Source organism: Lemur catta, chromosome 1 (assembly GCF_020740605.2).
Source record: "Lemur catta isolate mLemCat1 chromosome 1, mLemCat1.pri, whole genome shotgun sequence".
Taxonomy (NCBI): domain Eukaryota; kingdom Metazoa; phylum Chordata; class Mammalia; order Primates; family Lemuridae; genus Lemur; species Lemur catta.
Window position 1 is genome coordinate 26,340,062 of NC_059128.1, and position 18,282 is coordinate 26,358,343.

General features: G+C 44.5%; 1 protein-coding gene across 1 annotated transcript in view; it reads left to right on the top strand.

Moving 5' to 3' along the window:
• Positions 1 to 6,363: 6,363 nt before the first annotated feature.
• Positions 6,364 to 18,282, top strand: part of HEATR4 (HEAT repeat containing 4) — a 31,811-nt gene continuing 19,892 nt past the window's right edge. The window contains 6 exon segments of the mRNA XM_045555488.1: positions 6,364 to 7,243; positions 9,185 to 9,375; positions 10,419 to 10,559; positions 14,319 to 14,522; positions 15,140 to 15,283; positions 17,967 to 18,128. Coding sequence (XP_045411444.1) covers positions 6,375 to 7,243; positions 9,185 to 9,375; positions 10,419 to 10,559; positions 14,319 to 14,522; positions 15,140 to 15,283; positions 17,967 to 18,128 — 1,711 coding nt within the window. The 5' untranslated portion in view covers positions 6,364 to 6,374.

Genomic DNA, 18,282 nt, shown 5'->3' on the forward strand with positions numbered 1-18,282 from the left:
TCATGATGTGATCTTAATGCAGAAAGTTCTTTAACCACATCCAAGAAACACTGCCCCAGAAGGTGACTGTCCCTCTTGGATTCTGCCTCAGAACTTCAGAATCAGAATCTGTGGGTGGAGTTGACAGTGTATTATTTTTTACAAGCTTTCAGAAGATACAGATGTTAAGGCATATTGCTTTGTAGCCTCTTCTTCCAAGGCAGTCTGTTGTAATAAAGGAAGAAAAAAAGCAAGATATTTTTAGCACACGTTACTCAACCTACATCAACCACTTGTGCAGAGCAAAGGTAACAGACCAAGGCTGAAGATAGGGAACTAGGAAGGTGAACAAAAGAGTAGAACTAAATTTGGAATCTCTGATATACTACTCATTTTGAGTTGGGGTCTTACATTCATAAAATATCAGAGGCAGGAAAGGACTTTAGTTCAACTTCCACATTTTACAGTTGGGGATCTAGGAAGTTCATCAGGTTTTACCTGGAGGCATGTGGCCTAACCCCTCCAACCCTACTCCTGCCCTTCTGGCCCACGTTCCTAGAAGTGCAGAGATAATGCTGATGGTTGCTGCTTACCAGATTGCAGGGCCTGGTCCGCACTTACACCAGGGATTGACTTATTCAATTTTTTATACTGTCAGTGTACAAAAGGACCTGGGACCTGCCACTCTGCTTTTGGTTCCAGAGGGTTGTTTATTCAGAGTGAGGGCCCAACCTCACAATGCTTATCTGGTAACATCTAAATTTGAATAATTCAGAGCCTCCAAACTCCATTCATAAATCCTTTCTCCCTTCTCTAAGTACCTTCTCTTTTAAGTGCCTAGTTCCCTAATACCCCTAAATTTTTTCCTAAGTGCCCACCCAGTGCATTTAACTGTGGGATACCAGAGATTTGCCTTTTAAGGACAATAGTGTATCCTCTAAACAAATAATAACAATTCTTCATATTTATATAATACTTTGCAGCTTACAAAGAACTTTCATACATGTTTCCAATTTTGAGCTTCTTATCAACACTAAATTAGAACAGGTATCAGACTCTCAATTTTCCAATTGGCAAACCAGGGATTTTAAATCATTTGCCCAAGGTAACATGGCTGAAAGTACAGAATCTGATTCCAAGACAGACAAGGACAAGCCAGAACAAACCTATTTTGACCAAATCTCACAATATTCTGTCCTATCCCCATTCCTTTTCAACATGGACCTATCATGTTTTTCCTTTCTTCTCAATAGGCCATCATATTAGATGATAATAACTATTCCTCAAGAATTTAGATAATAATTCATAATAATATGGTATTCTTTCTGGGATGTTTATACTGTAACCCAAGATTCTTTATGTCACAGGCCAAAGGGGATATATCTGGGGATACCCTAAATCACTCCCTACATGTAGTCATCTTGGGCTGAAGAAGTCCTCATCTCATTTTTCAAATGTTTAGGATCAAAGTGCGCCCTGCCTTAGGAGCAAAATGCGGACATACTGATGTGTTAGGAACATAAAGTGTTTTATATTCTCCTGCAATACACAAGAGAACATTGACATTGTTTTCTTCTGACTATTCGTTTTCATTGGTGAAGAAATCCCTTTAGCATTTCTTGCAAGACTTGTCTGGTGTTTACAAAATCCCTTACCTTGTTTGTCTGTTTGAAGGCTTTTTTTTTTTTTTTTTTTTTGCTAAACATAATCTATGTTGAAAGTTTTTTTCCTTCAACACTTTGAATATGTCATCTCACTCTCTCCTGGCCTGTAAGGTTTATACTGAGAAGTCTGCTGCCAGATGTATCACAGCTCTCTTACATGTTATTTGCTTCTTTTCTCTTGCTGCTTTTAAGATCCTTTCTTTATCCTTGACCTTTGAGAGTTTCATTATTATATGCCTTGAAGTAGTCTTATTTGGGTTGAATCTGGTTGGTGTTATATGACCTTCTTGTACCTAAATATTCATCTTTCACTAGCTTTGGAAAGTTCTCTGTCATTATTCCTTTGAATAAACTTTCTACCCTGATCTTTCTCCCTATATCCTCTAAATTTAAGGCCAATAACTCTTAGATTTGCCCTTTTGAGGTTATTTTATAGCTCTAGTAGGCATACCTAATTCTTTTCCTATTCTTTTCTCTCCTTTGACTGTATATTTTCCTATAGCCTGTCTTCAAGCTCACTAATTCTTTCTTCTGCTTGTTCAGTTCTGCTGTTGAGAGACTCTGATGCATTTTCAGTTTGTCAACTGAATTTTTCAGCTCTAGAATTTCTGCTTGATTTTTTTTTTTTGAGACAGTGTCTCACTCTGTTGCCCAGGCTAGAGTGCCATGGCGTCATTGTAGCTCACAGCAACCTCAAACTCCTGGGCTCAAATGATCCTTCTGCCTCAGCCTCCCGAGTAGCTGGGACTACAGGCGTGCACCACCATGCCTGGCTATAGTTTTTTTCTATATATTTTTAGTTGTCCAGCTAATTGCTTTCTATTTTTTTTAGTAGAGATGGGGTCTCGCTTTTGCTCAGGCTGGTCTCAAACTCCTGAGCTCAAACAGTCTGCCCGCCTCGGCCTCCCAGAGTGCTAGGATTATAGGCATGAGCCACCACGCCCGGCCTTCTGCTTGATTTTTAAAAATTATTTCCACCTCTTTGCTAAATTTCTCTGATAGAATTCTGAATTCCTTCTCTGTGATATCCCGAAGTTTGTTGAGTTTCCTCAAGGCTGATATTTTGAATTCCCTGTCTGAAAGGTCGTATCTTTGTCATTCCTGGATTGGTTATTTGGTGCCTTATTTAGTCCATTTGGTGAGTGTAAGGTTTTTTGGATTGGCCAGCACCAGAGAAAGAAAGACGAGCAGAGTTGAAAGAGATAAGTAAAGAGAGTTTATTGGCGCGCTCCCGGGTGAGGGTAACAGTGAGGGTAATGAGTCCCAAGAGAGGGGCCCAGGTGAGATTTTCAGGTCCCGGGAAAAAGAGAGAGAGACAGAGAGACCCGAAAAGTGGCATCGCCCAGAAGTCTGAGTGGGTTTATATATGTTTTTAGGGCTGGGGGTAGGTGTTTCTTTGGCAGGAAGATTTACAGTAGGGAGAGCAAGGAATTTTCTGTTGTAGTTTTAGGGCGTGTATTGAGAAATAGGAGGGGCTGGTGGTATGTGTGGACTCCAGGAACCATGACTCTTATCAGGGTAACCATCCAGGTGTAGTCATCCTTTAACTTAGCTGGGCCTTGCAGGCATTGTTTTCGGCAGGTCTCATGGGCTTCTTCTTTATCCATTAGGGAGGGGAGGGGTGACTGCCACCAGCCTTACAGTGAGGTCATGTTTTCCTGGATGCTCTTGATGCTTGTGGACATTCGTCAATGTCTGAGCATCGAAGAGTTAGGTATTTATTCTAATCTTTGCAGTCTGGGCTTGTTTGTACCCACCCTTCTTGAGAAGGCTTTCCACAAATTCAAAGGGGATTGAGTGTCTGTAGCCATATCAGCACTAGGGGGTACCCTAAGTTCATAAATGCTGCGACTCTTGCAGACTCCTAGATACATCCTTCGTGGGCTTGACAATTCCCTGGGTTATCAGGCAAAGCCTCTGGCTCTCTTCCCTCTCTTTTCCCCAATCAGAAGGAGTCTCTCTCCACACTGGTTGCCTAAAGTTGGAGGAGCAGTGAGGCAGGCACTCCTGTGGCCACCACAGCTGGCACTGTGCTGGGTCACATCTAAAGCCTGGCGGACCAGTATAGCACTGGGTCCCACCCAAGGCCTATGGTGACTACTGCCTGGCTGTTGCTGATGTTTATTCAAGGCTTGATGGCACTTTAGTCAGCAGATGATGAATTCTGACAGGACTAGGTCTGTCCCACCAGGGCTGCAGATTCTCTTCTGGCCTGGGGTGGGTCGGGGAACACTGTCTAGGAGCAAAGGCCTAGAATCAGTTGCTTCAGGATTCTGCCTAGTGCTTTATTTTCCTGTGGCTGAGCTGGTACCCAAGTTGCAAGACAAAGTCTTCTGTACTCTTCCCCTCTCCTTTCCAGATGGAAGGAGTCTTTCCCTGAGCTGCACTCCCTGTCAACCACAGCTGGTGTCACACTGGGTCACATGCACCTCAAATGCACTGCTTCTGAGACCAGTGCAGCACCAGGGCTTCCCCAAGGACTGCAGTCCTTGTGACCTGCCTCTCAGATTTATTCTAAAGTGGCCCTAGGCCACTTTAGTCAGTGGTAGAGGCAGCCTGGATGTAGGTTTCTCCCACTGGGCTTAAGAATTCCCCTCTGGCCAGGGCTGGTCTAAATGCCCTGTGTTGTATTCTGCTGTGACAGGGCAGCACTGAGTTTCCAATGCAAAGTCCCACATTCCACTCTCCCTCCCCCAAGCACACAGACTTTTCTTTCTGCACTGTTCCGCCGGGGGATAGGAGAGGGGTGATGTAAGCAATGCAAGACTGTCTTTCCTACCCTCTTCAATGTCTCTTTTCTTGATGTTATATTAAAACCGTGTACTGGGATTACTCACCTGATTCTTTTGGTTCTTATGAAGGTGCTTTTCTTGTGTGGATAGTTGTTCAGTTTGGTGTTCCTGTGGGGAGACAGTTGCTAGAGGGTTCTATTTGGCCATCTTGTTCCAGCCTTTCCATTTTCAACCAGTCAGAGTAGCCACTGTTTCAGGAAAAATATCACCTTGTAACTACATTCTATCTTTGCCCTGATTTTTCTAGTCCAGCTATTTAAATACCAAGCACCCTTGTGGCCACATTGCCTTCATGGTTGTGAATAGATGCAACTATTAAATTTAGTCTTACATGCAAAAAATCCTGGAGGGATAGCATATCAATCATGTGTGACTTAATTTGAGGGATGTTATCCATTCTGGCTTAGTGGCATCTAAATGAAAGCTGATCCGTAACAGAAAGAAACACCATGAGGTCAGGTTTTATACATGGAAGACAGTAGGATAAATCAGGCCCTAAGGAGAGAGAGTATGTGCTGGGTATTAGGGAGGGAAGAGAAACAAGTCAGATCTGGTCTGTGGGGGCACCTTTGACACAGGGCAGGAGTTGGCACTAACAAGATAGGACACAGAATAATGGTCTTGCCTTCATTTTTGTGTGTGAGGAGGCCTACCTGCTACTGGCAGTGGCAAGGCCAACACAGGGAGTGGTGGGGAGCAGAAGGTGAGCCAAGGCCAGTATGGCACCGAGGTTAAGTGCTCCAGAGTTGCAATCTGGCAGACTGGGTTTGAAACTGACTCCTGTACTTATGAGCTATGTGATGTGAAGCATTTACCTACCTCTCTGAGCTACAGCTTCTTCCCATAGGAAATGAAGACCATAATATTTTCTTTATGTAAAACCCTTAGCGGAGTACTCTAAAATTGTCAGCTATCATAATTAGGCCAAGGGAGTGCTTCAGAAGGAAAAAAAAAAAAAAAAACACTAAATCTAAGCATTTGTTATCTACAGTGCTTGCCATGCTACCTAACGTGGGGAAACAACCCACCTGATAATTAAGGAAGACCCAAAGCCGTTTACCTACTTGATAAAATATGCTACAGCTATTAAACATCTTAACAAGGAGTACTATGTAACAATGTGTGTGCTGGGTGATTCTGAAGGACAGAAGAGACAGGAGACATGGTTACTGGGCAGTGCAGTCAGACAGCCAAATGTTTAGCAATGTGAGGTGTCACACGGTTAAGTTAGAGTACCTAGTATGGACCAAGAGGGATTTATAAAATTGGTTATGACATGATGGCCTAGGTTGGTCAAGGAAGAATTATGGACCAGGTAGGATTGAGCTAGGCCTGGAAGGATGGATAGAGCTTGTGTCAAGTATGGAAGGCCATTCCATGTAGAGGGCTCAGAAGGAAGCTCCACTCAATACAGAGACGGAAGGATACTCAGAGAACTGCTAGGAAACTCAACTGGCTTAAGCAGAGCTTACATGTCAGGATGAGTCATAAACTGGGGTTATATTCGTGAAGAACCCTGAATGCCAGGCTGAGTTGCCTGAACTTGATTATGCTATTAGCCTTTTTGAACAGAGAAAAAGCAATGTTTGAAGAAATACTGGAAGCGTGGGATACTGCTGGAAAGCAGTATCCCTCATAGGGGATAAAGTTCTGAGCTATGGGAACAAGTGTGAGAACAGGATGCAAGGGTCTGATACAAGAAACATTTAGAATGTGGCACTATTTCTTTCTTTTGCTCTAATTCACATGGTTTTCCCCTGGCCTCCCTTCCCATCTGTTTTCCAAGTAATTCTCGTTCTGAACTACTGTGGGCTACCAATTGCTGCCGACCTAGAGCTCTCACCAGTTCCTCCCATCCCTTTAACAGGTGTCTGGTCACATCTCCAGGCCTTGCCTCTGGGCCAGTCAGTGTAAAAGAAAGCATTTGCTGGGAAACAATATGACCAGGACCCGAAAGAGAAAGACTTTTCTCTCCCATCGTTTCTATCAGTCACTGCCCCCACAGCTGAGATGGGGCATGACCTACCCAAAACTGAAAAGCAAGGAGGCAGGTGCCACCATCTCCAATGTGCCCCCAGTCTTCCCCTTCAGCCCACAGCATTACGCAGACCTCAGGAGCCAATATCTGAAAAACGCCGCTGCAAACCTTACCTTCTCTGAGGAGGTGGTGTGGCAACGAGGGCTGCCCGGCATTCCTTACAGCCAGTCCCGCTTTGACCACCTCTACAACACAGATGACATCATCCAGCCTCCCCAGGTTAGGAAGGCCCAACCTGAGAAACCTGCCAGCTTCAAGTTCTTGGGTCCCTCAGCAGGGGACACCTCTCAGCCTACGAAGACAAAAAGCTCTGCCAATGCTGAAAAGAAGCTGAAGAAATCAAAGCCAGCAAGGGTAGTCCAAGAAGCATCTCGCCCCCGCATCCCTCGTCCCTGCAGGGATCCAGATATGCTGGGTCTGCCACCTTCTCCAGATGTGAACCTGGAGGAGAGGGAAGCCTGGCTTCCGCCTGCTGAGAAGGAGACTAGAGCCTGGGAGGCCATCGTGCTAGAAAAGCTGGACAAGCGCACGGCCCGATGGATCCAGAACAAGCGTCCTCTAAGGTCTGGGGTATCCCCCAACAAGTGGCAGGCCTTCCTGCGCCAGCAGTATGACTGGAGCCACATCCGGGATGAGCTTACCTCCACCAGCGACCTGGAGCTCCTGAAACAGCTGGAGGCGGAAGAGATAGCAGAGTTTGAGGATCAAATTGTCATCCTGCCCCCTGAGGAAAAAAAGAAGCCAGAGCTGCTGCTTCCTGTTTACTACAGGTAACTGGCCAGGGCTGTTGAGAATAGCTGCTCCCCTTCAAAGGCTCCTAGGTGGGTTCATACTCCGTAATTCAGAATGCACTCACCCATCAACTTCATGTTCTCCACCGCCAACCTGCTCGCTCCGATCTTCTCAAAGTAAGGAATTCTCAACCTCTGAACTGTTGACATTCTGGATTGGATAATTTTTTGTTGTGAGGAGCTGCCCTGTGCATTGTAGGATGCTAGCAGCATCCCTGGCTTCTACCAACCAGATCACAACCTCCTAGTTGTGACAACCAAAGATGTCTCAGACATTGCCAAATGTCTCTAACAGGGACTAGATCACCCCTAGTTGAGAACCGCTACTCTTAAAGGGATCTGCTCTCAGCCTTCCCCAGCAGACTTAGCCATCAAACTGCTGATCCAGTGACAGTCCAGGTGCTCCCAGAAATGTATCCATGGTGGAGTGAGGAAGGCAGAGACCTCATGGCACTGAGGTTTGGTCCTGCCTTACTTTGAATAAGGAGCCAGTCAGTGCAGGACAGAGAACCAAACAACCTACATATTTCTCAGATTGCTTCCTTCTGATTGATTGATTGAGACAGGGTCTGGCTCTGTTGCCCAAGCTAGAATGCCATGGCATCAGCCTACTTCACAGCAACCTCAAACTTCTGGGTTCAAGCAATCCTCCTGCTTCAGCCTCCCAAGTAGCTGGGACTACAGGCTTGTGCCAACAAAAATTTTTTCCAATTTTAGTCACCTGGCTAATTTTTTCTATTTTTAGTAGAGACAGGGTCTCGCTCTTGCTCAGGGTGGTCTTGAACTCCTGACTTCAAGCGATCCTCCTGCCTTGGCCTCCCAGAGTGCTAGGATTACAGGCATGAGCCACCGTGCCCGGCCTTTCCTTCTCATTTATAGCTAGATAGAAGACTGGAGCTATTATACTATCCCTGATTCCCAAGAGTAAAATAAAAATAAGTGGAAATCCATTTATTTATTCATTTATTGGACAAATATAAGCTATAAGAACTAGCAGTAGTTCCTGCTACTTTCAAGGTACTCTGGGAAGTACTAGGAATACAATGTAAAAATGATATATTTGGGCCGGGCTCAGTGGCTCACGCCTGTAATCCTAGCACTCTGGGAGGCCGAGGCAGGTGGATCGTTTGAGCTCAGGAGTTCAACACCAGCCTGAGCAAGAGTGAGACCCTGTCTCTACTAAAAATAGAAAGAAATTATATGGACAGCTAAAAATATATATAGAAAAAATTAGCTGGGCATGGTGGCGCATGGCTGTAGCCCCAGCTACTCAGGAGGCGGAGGCAGAAGGATCGCTTAAGCCCAGGAGTTTGAGGTTACTGTGAGCTAGGCTGACGGCACGGCACTCTAGCCAGGGCAACAGAGCGAGACTTTGTCTCCAAAAAAAAAAAATGATATATTTGTACCTTTAAGGAGCTACATCCTGCCACTGGGTAGACAGACATTAAATAACCACACAACATAACAGAAAGATTGAGGTGATATAGGAGGTGGGTTCCCTTCCCCAAATCCATGCACCCTCTAAGGGTATCAATGTAAAAAGGGTTATGCTGTAAAACATGACTCCAGTTGTCTAAAAAGAAAAAAAAAGGGTTATGCTGTTAGCACTTTGAAAAGTTAAGCAGGAAAAAAAAGGGTTATGCTGGGAACACAGCTGCTCTGTCTTGCTGTCCAGTGGCTACAGAAGGTGTGGCTCTGTCTGTGGAGGGGAAAGGTGGCTATAGATGGGCCCTTCTGGCAGCTCCATATTGAACTGACACCTTGGGGACAAGGCTAATAATTAAACATCGGTGTTCTTTAGATATTCACATGTGTACGAGCTGAGCTTAAAGAGGAAAGGGAGTGAGCTGTGGATCTAATGGAAAGGAGGGCCCATCTCCTGCCCTTTCCCCTTCTTCCCCCTTTCTCACCCCTGTCAAGATTGCCCAGTTACTTCTCACGAGCTGAGACAGCTGAAATCATGCCTGGCGACAATAAGACCACTGAGAGTATCAATGAAAAGAAGAGAATCTTTCAGGCCCCAAACCAGAGCTTCTTCCGACAGGTGAATCCCCAAGCTGGACAGTTTGCTTACTCCACAGACAACACCTTTGAACAGGAGATTTACTTTGGTAATAAAGTTGGGCCCTGTGGAGGGGGCAGAGGTGGACATGGGCCAGGGAGTGGAAGGTTGCTGGGGGCTGGAAACAGTTGTGGGTGTGGATGGGAGGCCCTGGATGACCCAGGTTTTCATGGTCACTAGCACAGCAGGGAGGGGGAGTGACAGCTGGTGGGGAGGGAACTATTCTCTATCTTCCTCCTTTTTCTATCCCCATGTCTTACTAAGGGGGCAGTGGAGGATGGACTGTAAAGTAGGCAAGATTTTGAAAACAACTCACCTCTTCTCTGTCTACCCTTCTCCCTTCTCTCATTTTGAGATATTCTCCCAGTGAGGTGCTATGTTGGAAAAAGAAAATCACAGGCTTTGGAGTCAGGTAGATTTGGGTTTAAATCCTTCTGAGCCTTAAGCACCTTCTTTGTAAAACAAGGTTAAGAAAACTGCACTTCAAGTGGAGTAGATGAGAAAGCATCTATAAGGCATGCTTCTTACCCAATGCCCATCACATAGAAGGTGCTCAATAAATGCCCACTACCCTCCTCTTCCATCTTGGCATCCTTTAGATTTCTGGGCTTCCAGGATACCTGATCTGCATGTTCCAAGCTGTTTCTTCCCAACCCCCATCTGTTCCTAAACTGCTGTCAGCTGAAAGTCTTCCTAAAGTGTTTACCAAATTATTCTAAGGCATTCATGACTGATGGGATTAATTTGGCACCCCTTCTTTAGTGTCTAGCTTTTCATAGGGGACAATGCCTGTAAGTTAGATAGGCTCTGCCTTACTAAAGGAAAAATGCCATCCTTGGCTCCCAGGCCTCTAAAGGACTTCTCTGTGAGGCCACCAGCTGTGACTGTTTTTTTCCCACAGACACTATGGTGACTTATAGCTGTGACAATTCTAAGCAACAGTCACCTTCAAGGAATGCTCCACAATATGGCAGTCCTGGGTCCTATGGGCTTAGATTAGAGTAAAGGAAAGGGTCTGATCCTGGTGACTGGAAACCCAGGATGAAAAGAAAGAGGGAGGTACTGGGGGACTCACTGTTTCTTTGTTCACAGATGAAGTCCAGATCATCCACCCAATTGGTGCAAAGCGAGACCAGATTTTCCTGGAAAACCTCAATCAGTACAGCAAGCAGTTATCTGAGGTCTTCCCTGAAGGTCCAGAAAAGTGGTGTTCCCAGGCAATTCCTGAAGCACGTAAGCAGGAAGCTGATAATGGGGGCGGGGGAGAGGAAAATGTGGCTATTTCTTTAAGGGCCCTACTTCATGGGCTGGGGCACCACCAGCATCCAGGCAACTACCTTCCTACCAATCAAAAATCACCTCATACCATTATAAAATACTGGCTGGGCACAGTGGCTCATGCCTGTAATCCTAGCACTCTGGGAGGCCAAGGCAGGAGGATTGCTTGAGGTCAGGAGTTCCAGACCAGCCTGAGCAAGAGCATGACCCCATCTCTACTAAAAACAGAAAAATTAGCTGGTCATTGTGGTGCGCACCCATAGCTATCATCTACTACTGAGTCCCAGCTACTCATGAGGTTGAGGCAAAGGGATCGCTTGAGCCCGGGAGTTTGAGGTTGAGGTGAGCTATGCCACTGCACTCTACCCGGAGTGACAGAGTGAGACTCTCTCTCAAAAAATAATAATAAAATAAAACAAAACAAAATACTAACTCTAACTAGGAAGAGCCTCAGTGGAACATGGATTCAGTTGAAATCAGACATAACTTAGGTGTAACCAAGTCAGTTAGGGCCAATAATTACTACTAAGGCAGATGTCATCTTAATGCTTACAGAGGAAGTACATCAAGTTTATGACATTCTGCCCTTTTCCCTTGGGCTGGCTGTACCCTCCACACTCAGGCCTATGCTTGCCTCAGGCCCTAGGGTTTTCATCTGTCATAAGTTTCTGTTTCATAAGTACACCATTCTTGTTCTGTAAGCCAAATAGGGAAGAGGGAACGGAGGTGGCTAAGAAATGAGCTTAATGAAACAAAACATGCATATTCTCTAAGAGACTCCATTTTCCATGTTTCCATTTCCCACCACTCTTTCGTTGCAGTATCCCTGTTCAGGTGGCCGCCCTGGTGTGCAGGAACTAACAGCAGTGGTTATCCATTCTTTTTCCCACCAGCCCCAAACCTCTGTCTCTAGTGCTGCCTGGATAGGCAATAGCTGGGTAGGCAATGCCAGGGTAAAGGAGGTGCTAATGATGGCAGCTATGGGCAGCTTCTGTAAACTCTCACACCAGAGTTAGAGAAAGGACCCCAGAGAAGCTCTGGAGTGGGTCTTGACAGGTCGTTTTCCGAAGCCCAGTTGCTTCATTATAATGAAGGCACTAATCATTCATGCAGCAAGGCACTTTGGCAATACTTGGATGAGGTGGTTTGTAAACGGTTAAATGCTGTAACAAACTCAAGACATTATTATTAATATTACTATACTACCTTCTGCATAAGCCAACTCCATTCTGAGAATAAGCAAATCCACAGAGTCAAAAAGTACATTAATGGTTGCTAGGGGTTGGAGCAAGGGAGGGAAGGATGATGATGAAGTTTCTATTTGGGGTGAGGAAACATTGTACAATTAGACAGTGGTAATAGTTGTACAACTCTGTGAATATACTAAAAACCACCAAATTATACACTTTAACAGAATGAATTTTACAGAATGTGAATTCTACTTCAATAAAATTGTTGTTAAAAGAAACTGCTCTGAGGATCCTGCTGCATTGCATTCATGGAGGCTTCCACTGCCCACTTCTTGCCAGGGGCTGGGAGGAGGGAGAACAGCACACGGGCTCACAGGCACTCTCTTCACCAGTGGTGCAGGGCCTCTGCCCTCCTTTTCCTAGGACAGGTCATTTAATGAGCTGATGTTGCAGGAATACTCATATCAAAATCTTAAAAATAGCATTTGAGATTGGTCTGGGGGAATTAAAGTCAGAATAGTAATACATACACACCTTTTAATAACCATTCTTTATCATCTCATCTCAGGAAATAGAGTTAGGTATGAAAGAACCTAGACAAAAATAGGAAAATTCCTGGGGTTAGATGTGGTAGTAAATTTTTTTCCCTCTCCATTTTGACTGAATTAAAAAACTTATGAGATGATTTCCTGAAAGTGATGAAATTTCTCAAGAAGTGTACCCATTAGTAGACAGCCTTTCGTTCCCCCAAAATTGGATCATAAAACTGTCTAGTGTGCCCACATCATTAATGTTCCTAAATACCTAGCATGGGTTTCACTGTACAAGTCACAGATACAAAGGCACCATTTGTTTCTGCCAACAAAGTACATAGCCCCTTTTGTCCCGTAGAAAATGAAAGAGTCCTTTCTTTGTATACTTCCTTTACATGACTTTTGATGAGGAAATTGGCTGGTGGATGTGTTTCTATCTGCCTAGAACTCAAAGAACTGGAAGGAAAGTAAATGGTGGCAGTTGTATTTGTTTATTCCCATACGGGTTAAATATTAGAGATCTTAGACTTTCTCACCACAAATCCATTTCATCTCCTTGAGCAGGGAGATAGAGGAGAAATGGGGTTAATTCAGCTATTTTTCACCTCTTCAGGAGGGATTTCAAGTGGGCTGAAAGAAGTGGGGGAAGGTCAGGTGGAGAGGTGTCTAACCACCAGGAGCTGACCTGTCCCAGGTGTCCTACAGCTCCTGGCTGCACACACCCTCTGGGAGGACCATTTGGAAGAGATGCACTGTGTGCACATCTTTGCTCAATTTCCCTGGGGTCTCAAAGGACTCTTTTTATGTTAGAAGAAATGTTATGGCCGGGCGCGGTGGCTCACACCTGTAATCCTAGCACTCTGGGAGGCCGAGGCGGGTGGATCGCTTGAGGCCAGGAGTTTGAGACCAGCCTGAGTAAGAGCAAGACCCCGTCTCTACTAAAAAATAGAAACAAATTATCTGGCCAACTAAAAATACATATAGAAAAAATTAGCTGGGCATGGTGGCGCATGCCTGTAGTTCCAGCTACTCGGGAGGCTGAGGCAGTAGGATCGCTTAAGCCCAGGAGATTGACGTTGCTGTGAGCGAAGCTGACGCCACGGCACTCACTCTAGCCCGGGCAACAGAGCGAGACTCTGTCTCAAAAAAGAAAGAAAGAAATGTTATTGCCCTCCTTGCTCAAAGGAAATAATTGATTCTGAGCAAATCTAAAGGTGTTAGAGTTGGGAAGAAATCTTGGAAGAAACAGAAATGGCTGGTAGTGACTGATTAGAACATGAGATGATAGCAATGTGGCAAATAATGAAGTTAGTAAGTTTGGCAATGTTCTTATCTGTCTTCCCTTCCCCTTCCCCACACAGCTGCTCTTCTGAGAAAGAGGGTTTCTGAATCTGTTTGGCACCATGAAGGACATTAAGTCCAGAAAACATAACAACAACTATAACTTTTTAAATATAACAATTATATTTAGGTAATATTTATTTATGGTTTCTTTTGTCCTCAAGTTTCTGTTATTTGTCATACTAGGAAAAATTCAGAGATGCCAAAATCTTTAAAATTTTAAAGCTTATATAGCACCATTCCTCTCCCCAAATTAAAAACATTAAAAAGAAAACTTAATAAATTGGGAATTAATGGCCAATTACACTCTAAGTTGCAGCATATCAAATATTAAATTTTATGAGCAAACCTTGTTACATATAAACATATTTATGTTCCTAAAGATTTGTTAAATTTAAAGGTTTATGTATGTATCTCAATTCCCCCTTCCCCAAATCTCTCACCCCATCATCCTCAGGGCTTACCATGTCTGTAGTCAGGACTTTTCATAATTCCCTGTGGGACTTATACTCAGTTCCCTATAGAATCATGGGAAAGTTTCATTTTGTCCTGGTGTTAGTCACAAATAGAATGGGATGCAAGCTGGGACCACTATGTGGCAGGGCCTCAGGCAGTGGGGTGAGAAGGCCTCACACTGCCACACTACACAGCCTGTAGGCCCGTGAAAGGAGCCCCTCGCTGGACTGCCCTGCCCATCCCAGCCAAGGATCGGCTGCTGCAGGGGTGTGAGGAGGATGAGTCTCTTAAAGCCAGGAAATTGAAGAAGCTGGCAAAATCACGGCAGGAGGATGTGACTTGGGACCTGGCGATGCTGCAGAAGATGCTTCAGGAATGGAAGACAGCATGGGCTCTAAGTGAGTGAAGGGATGTCCTGAGATATTGGTATGCATTTGTGAGCAGGTGATTGTCACCTCAGACTAGTGTTTCTCAATCTTCGAAAATCCATCCCTCTCTTATGAAATGTAAAAATCTCTTTGCCTCATTAAGACTAGTCTAAATAAGAGCCTTTCACACAGTGGGTGTTAGACGAACATTAGCTGATTTATATATTTGGGTGCTTTTTACATGGGTGGGTATTACTTCAGTAATTTGTGGAAACTCACTAAACTGAGAACTCTCTATAGGCAGGGACCCTGTCTTATTGATTTCTCAACATAGTATCCTTAACCACTTTGTTTTATTGCCCCTTTTATTTTTTAGATGGTTACAATGAAAAAGTTACTTTAGCAAAGACAGATAGAATGTAGGATGGGATTGGGGGGGAGTTCTGTCTGGGAACTACCTGAGAGGGTACATGGATCATTAGAGAAGTAACTTCCCTAAAGACCCCACCTCCAGGCCCTTTATTCTTATGAGCTAATGTTTTGCTTGAATTGTCTTGGGAGAGGGCAGACTTATTGTCACCTGCCTGCAGCACAACATCTAACTGTAACCAGATGGTTTTCTTCTCACTTCCCTCACTGTGGCATAGTCATCGAGTGGCACCATGAGACAGTGGAGAACCTGCTGCGGAGCTTGACAGGCATGCATGATGACATTCGGATCCAAGCCATCGTCACATGTGCCACAGCTGCTTTGGAACGGCCCCGGACTGTCACCAGCGAGAGGAAATCAGGTGAGAGCCAGGACTGAACTGCTTGAGAACATAAACAACTCATAAAGCCACAGAATATTTGAATTAGTGGGGACCTTAGAGTTTGAGATCATTTTGCAAACGTGGAAACCAAATACATACAGCTTATCAGCAACAGAGATGAGACTGAAATTCCTGACTTCCAGTCCAGTATTTTTGGCACTACACTTCATCACCTCTTGTTTGCTCAGTGGCTTGCAGGGAAGTTCACATTTTCCCACTTAGAGATCCCGTTCATAAAAATGTGTCTGTGTGTACACACACACACACACACACACACACGTACACTTTTCTCCCAATTCCATCTTAATCTTTCTTTGGACAGAACATCTCTCTCTCTCTCTTTTTTTTATGTCCCCTACACCCCTGGACAGCACATCTCAAACTCTCAAACTCAATACGTCCAAAACTGAACTCATCACCCTTGACAAAGACCCCCTTCCTTACATTCCATCTCTCTCTTCACCTGATTAACTTCTATACTTGCCCTTCAATTTTCAGCTAAGGTGTCACCTCCTCTGAGGAGCCTTCCCTGCCTCACCATGCAGACTGGGTTCAGGCTCCCTGCTATATGCTTCCACACAGAAACATTTTTTATTGCATCTGCTTATTTCCTTGGATGTCAAATGAGATGATGTATTTTCAGTGTGTGGCATATAGAGAAAGCCTTCAATAAGCAGCAATAGATATTATTATAATCATATCCCCAAATCTTCCACATACATAAAAAGAACACTTTTGTTTTACTCAGAATTTTGTCTTTCATGTGATCCCTTTCAAATGTCCTGAGTGTCTAGTTTTTTTTTTTTTTTTTTTTTTTTTGAGACAGAGTCTCACTCTGTTGCCCAGGTTAGAGTGCCATGGCGTTAGCCCAGCTCACAGCAACCTCAGACTCCTGGGCTCAAGCAATCCTACTGCCTCAGTCAGCCTCCCAAGTAGCTGGGACTACAGGCATGTGCCATCAAGCCTGGCTAATTTTTTCTATATATTTTTAGTTGTCCAGCTAATTTCTTTCTATTTTTTTGGTAGAGACGCGGTCTCGCTCTTGCTCAGGCTGGTTTTGAACTCCTGAGCTCAAAGGATCCAGCCACCTCGGCCTCCCACAGTGCTAGGATTACAGGCACGAGCCACTGTGCCCAGCCTCTGGTCCATTCTTAACAGATGGCATATTGGCCCACAGCATTAGTAAAAAGAACAGATGATTAGATATCCTAAAATCTGAGTCACAGGCTCAGTTCTGCTACTTCTCGGAAAATCAGCTAACCTCTCTAAGCTTCAACTTCCTTATCTGTAAAAAGAGAATAGTTGTGGAAGAATAAAACCTTTCCCTCTTCTGCTTGAGAATTTGAAACTTCAGTTAAATGTCCACCTGTTCCCCTGATAAGGATAGGAACTGTCTGTATAGGCAACATTGCTTATGATAAAAATGAACGCTGACTGATAAATGACATTAGGAGTAGGAAGAACTGTAAGTAAAATATAAATACCTGATAGGGACACCATACTTTGGGCTTCCCTGAATGCTATAACTTATAACAGGCATGCCCTTTGTGGATCCTAGAATTATATCTATGGAGTTGTTAAAAGAGATATTAAGGCCGGGCGCGGTGGCTCACGCCTGTAATCCTAGCACTCTGGGAGGCCGAGGCGGGCGGATCGTTGGAGCTCCGGAGTTCGAGACCAGCCTGAGCAAGAGCGAGACCCCGTCTCTACTAAAAATAGAAAGAAATTATATGGACAGCTAAAAATATATATAGAAAAAATTAGCTGGGCATGGTGGCACATGCCTGTAGTCCCAGCTACTCGGGAGGCTGAGGCAGAAGGATCACTTGAGCCCAGGAGTTTGAGGTTGCTGTGAGCTAGGCTGATGCCACGGCACTCATTCTAGCCTGGGCAACAGAGTGAGACTCTGTCTCAAAAAAAAAAAAAGAGAGATATTAATACTAATTCCTGTAAAGCACAATTTCACCCAAAGTGAACTCCATGCTTCTGAGCTGTCCCTAGAAGGTTCTATGGAATGCTACACAAATAGCCTCAAGAACTCAAGCCAAAAGGAATGCTTGATGCTGCTGCCCTGTTGACAAACTGTGCTTCTGTCCCATATCCTTCTGGTGCCATGTATGACCTATGACAGTCTTGTGAACCTGAATGTTTAGTTAAACCTAAAGACTACCTGCTGAGCTCTAAAGTGATACCTGCCTTGCCTAATTCAACCAGGGTTAGAAGATTGAATGAGAAAATGAATGTGAAGACACTATAAATAAATGCCAAAGCACTACCTAAATATATTTGCTATTATCACTAAAAATATAAAGCCTCATGGGGCAAATAGGTTGATTTTCATCACTAAAACTAATGATGAAGGTCACCATAGCCTAGCTGGAAACATTGTTCAGCTTAAATACAGCTCTTTAGAGCCAGATGATGAAAGATTGGGAACTGACATACCAGCACAGAAGTGAGCACTAACCCCCTTCACATAAAATCCTGCCCATTGCAGGGGCTCAGCCAAGCTCTAGTTATATTACATGGCAGTAAGCACCTGCAACTGAGACTGAGGTTGGCCACCACATGGCTGTGGGAAGGAAGCTGTGGGGGGGGAGAAAAACAAAGGGGCTAGTACTCTTCCCTGGCTCTTTTGACACAGACAAGGAGACGGTAAAAGCCTCATCTATCCAGGACTTGCCAGAGGTTCTACAGCCAGCCCTGGAGGCTGCTCTTTGTGACAAGAATCCCAGTGTACAGATGGCAGCAGCAATATGCCAATATGCCATTCAGTCACATAATCCCCTTGCCCAGGACATCATGCAGACTGCCCTTCTGAAGGGTGAGTAACTCCCCACTACTTTTCACTGGGAAATACAGGATAAAGGGACATTTATTATTAGCTTTCCCAGTGCTTTCCTCTCCACTACCATGCTCTGTGACGTCTGCTATATTGGGTTTGGGTTTTTATTAGCACATTCAAAAATTAGTTCTTC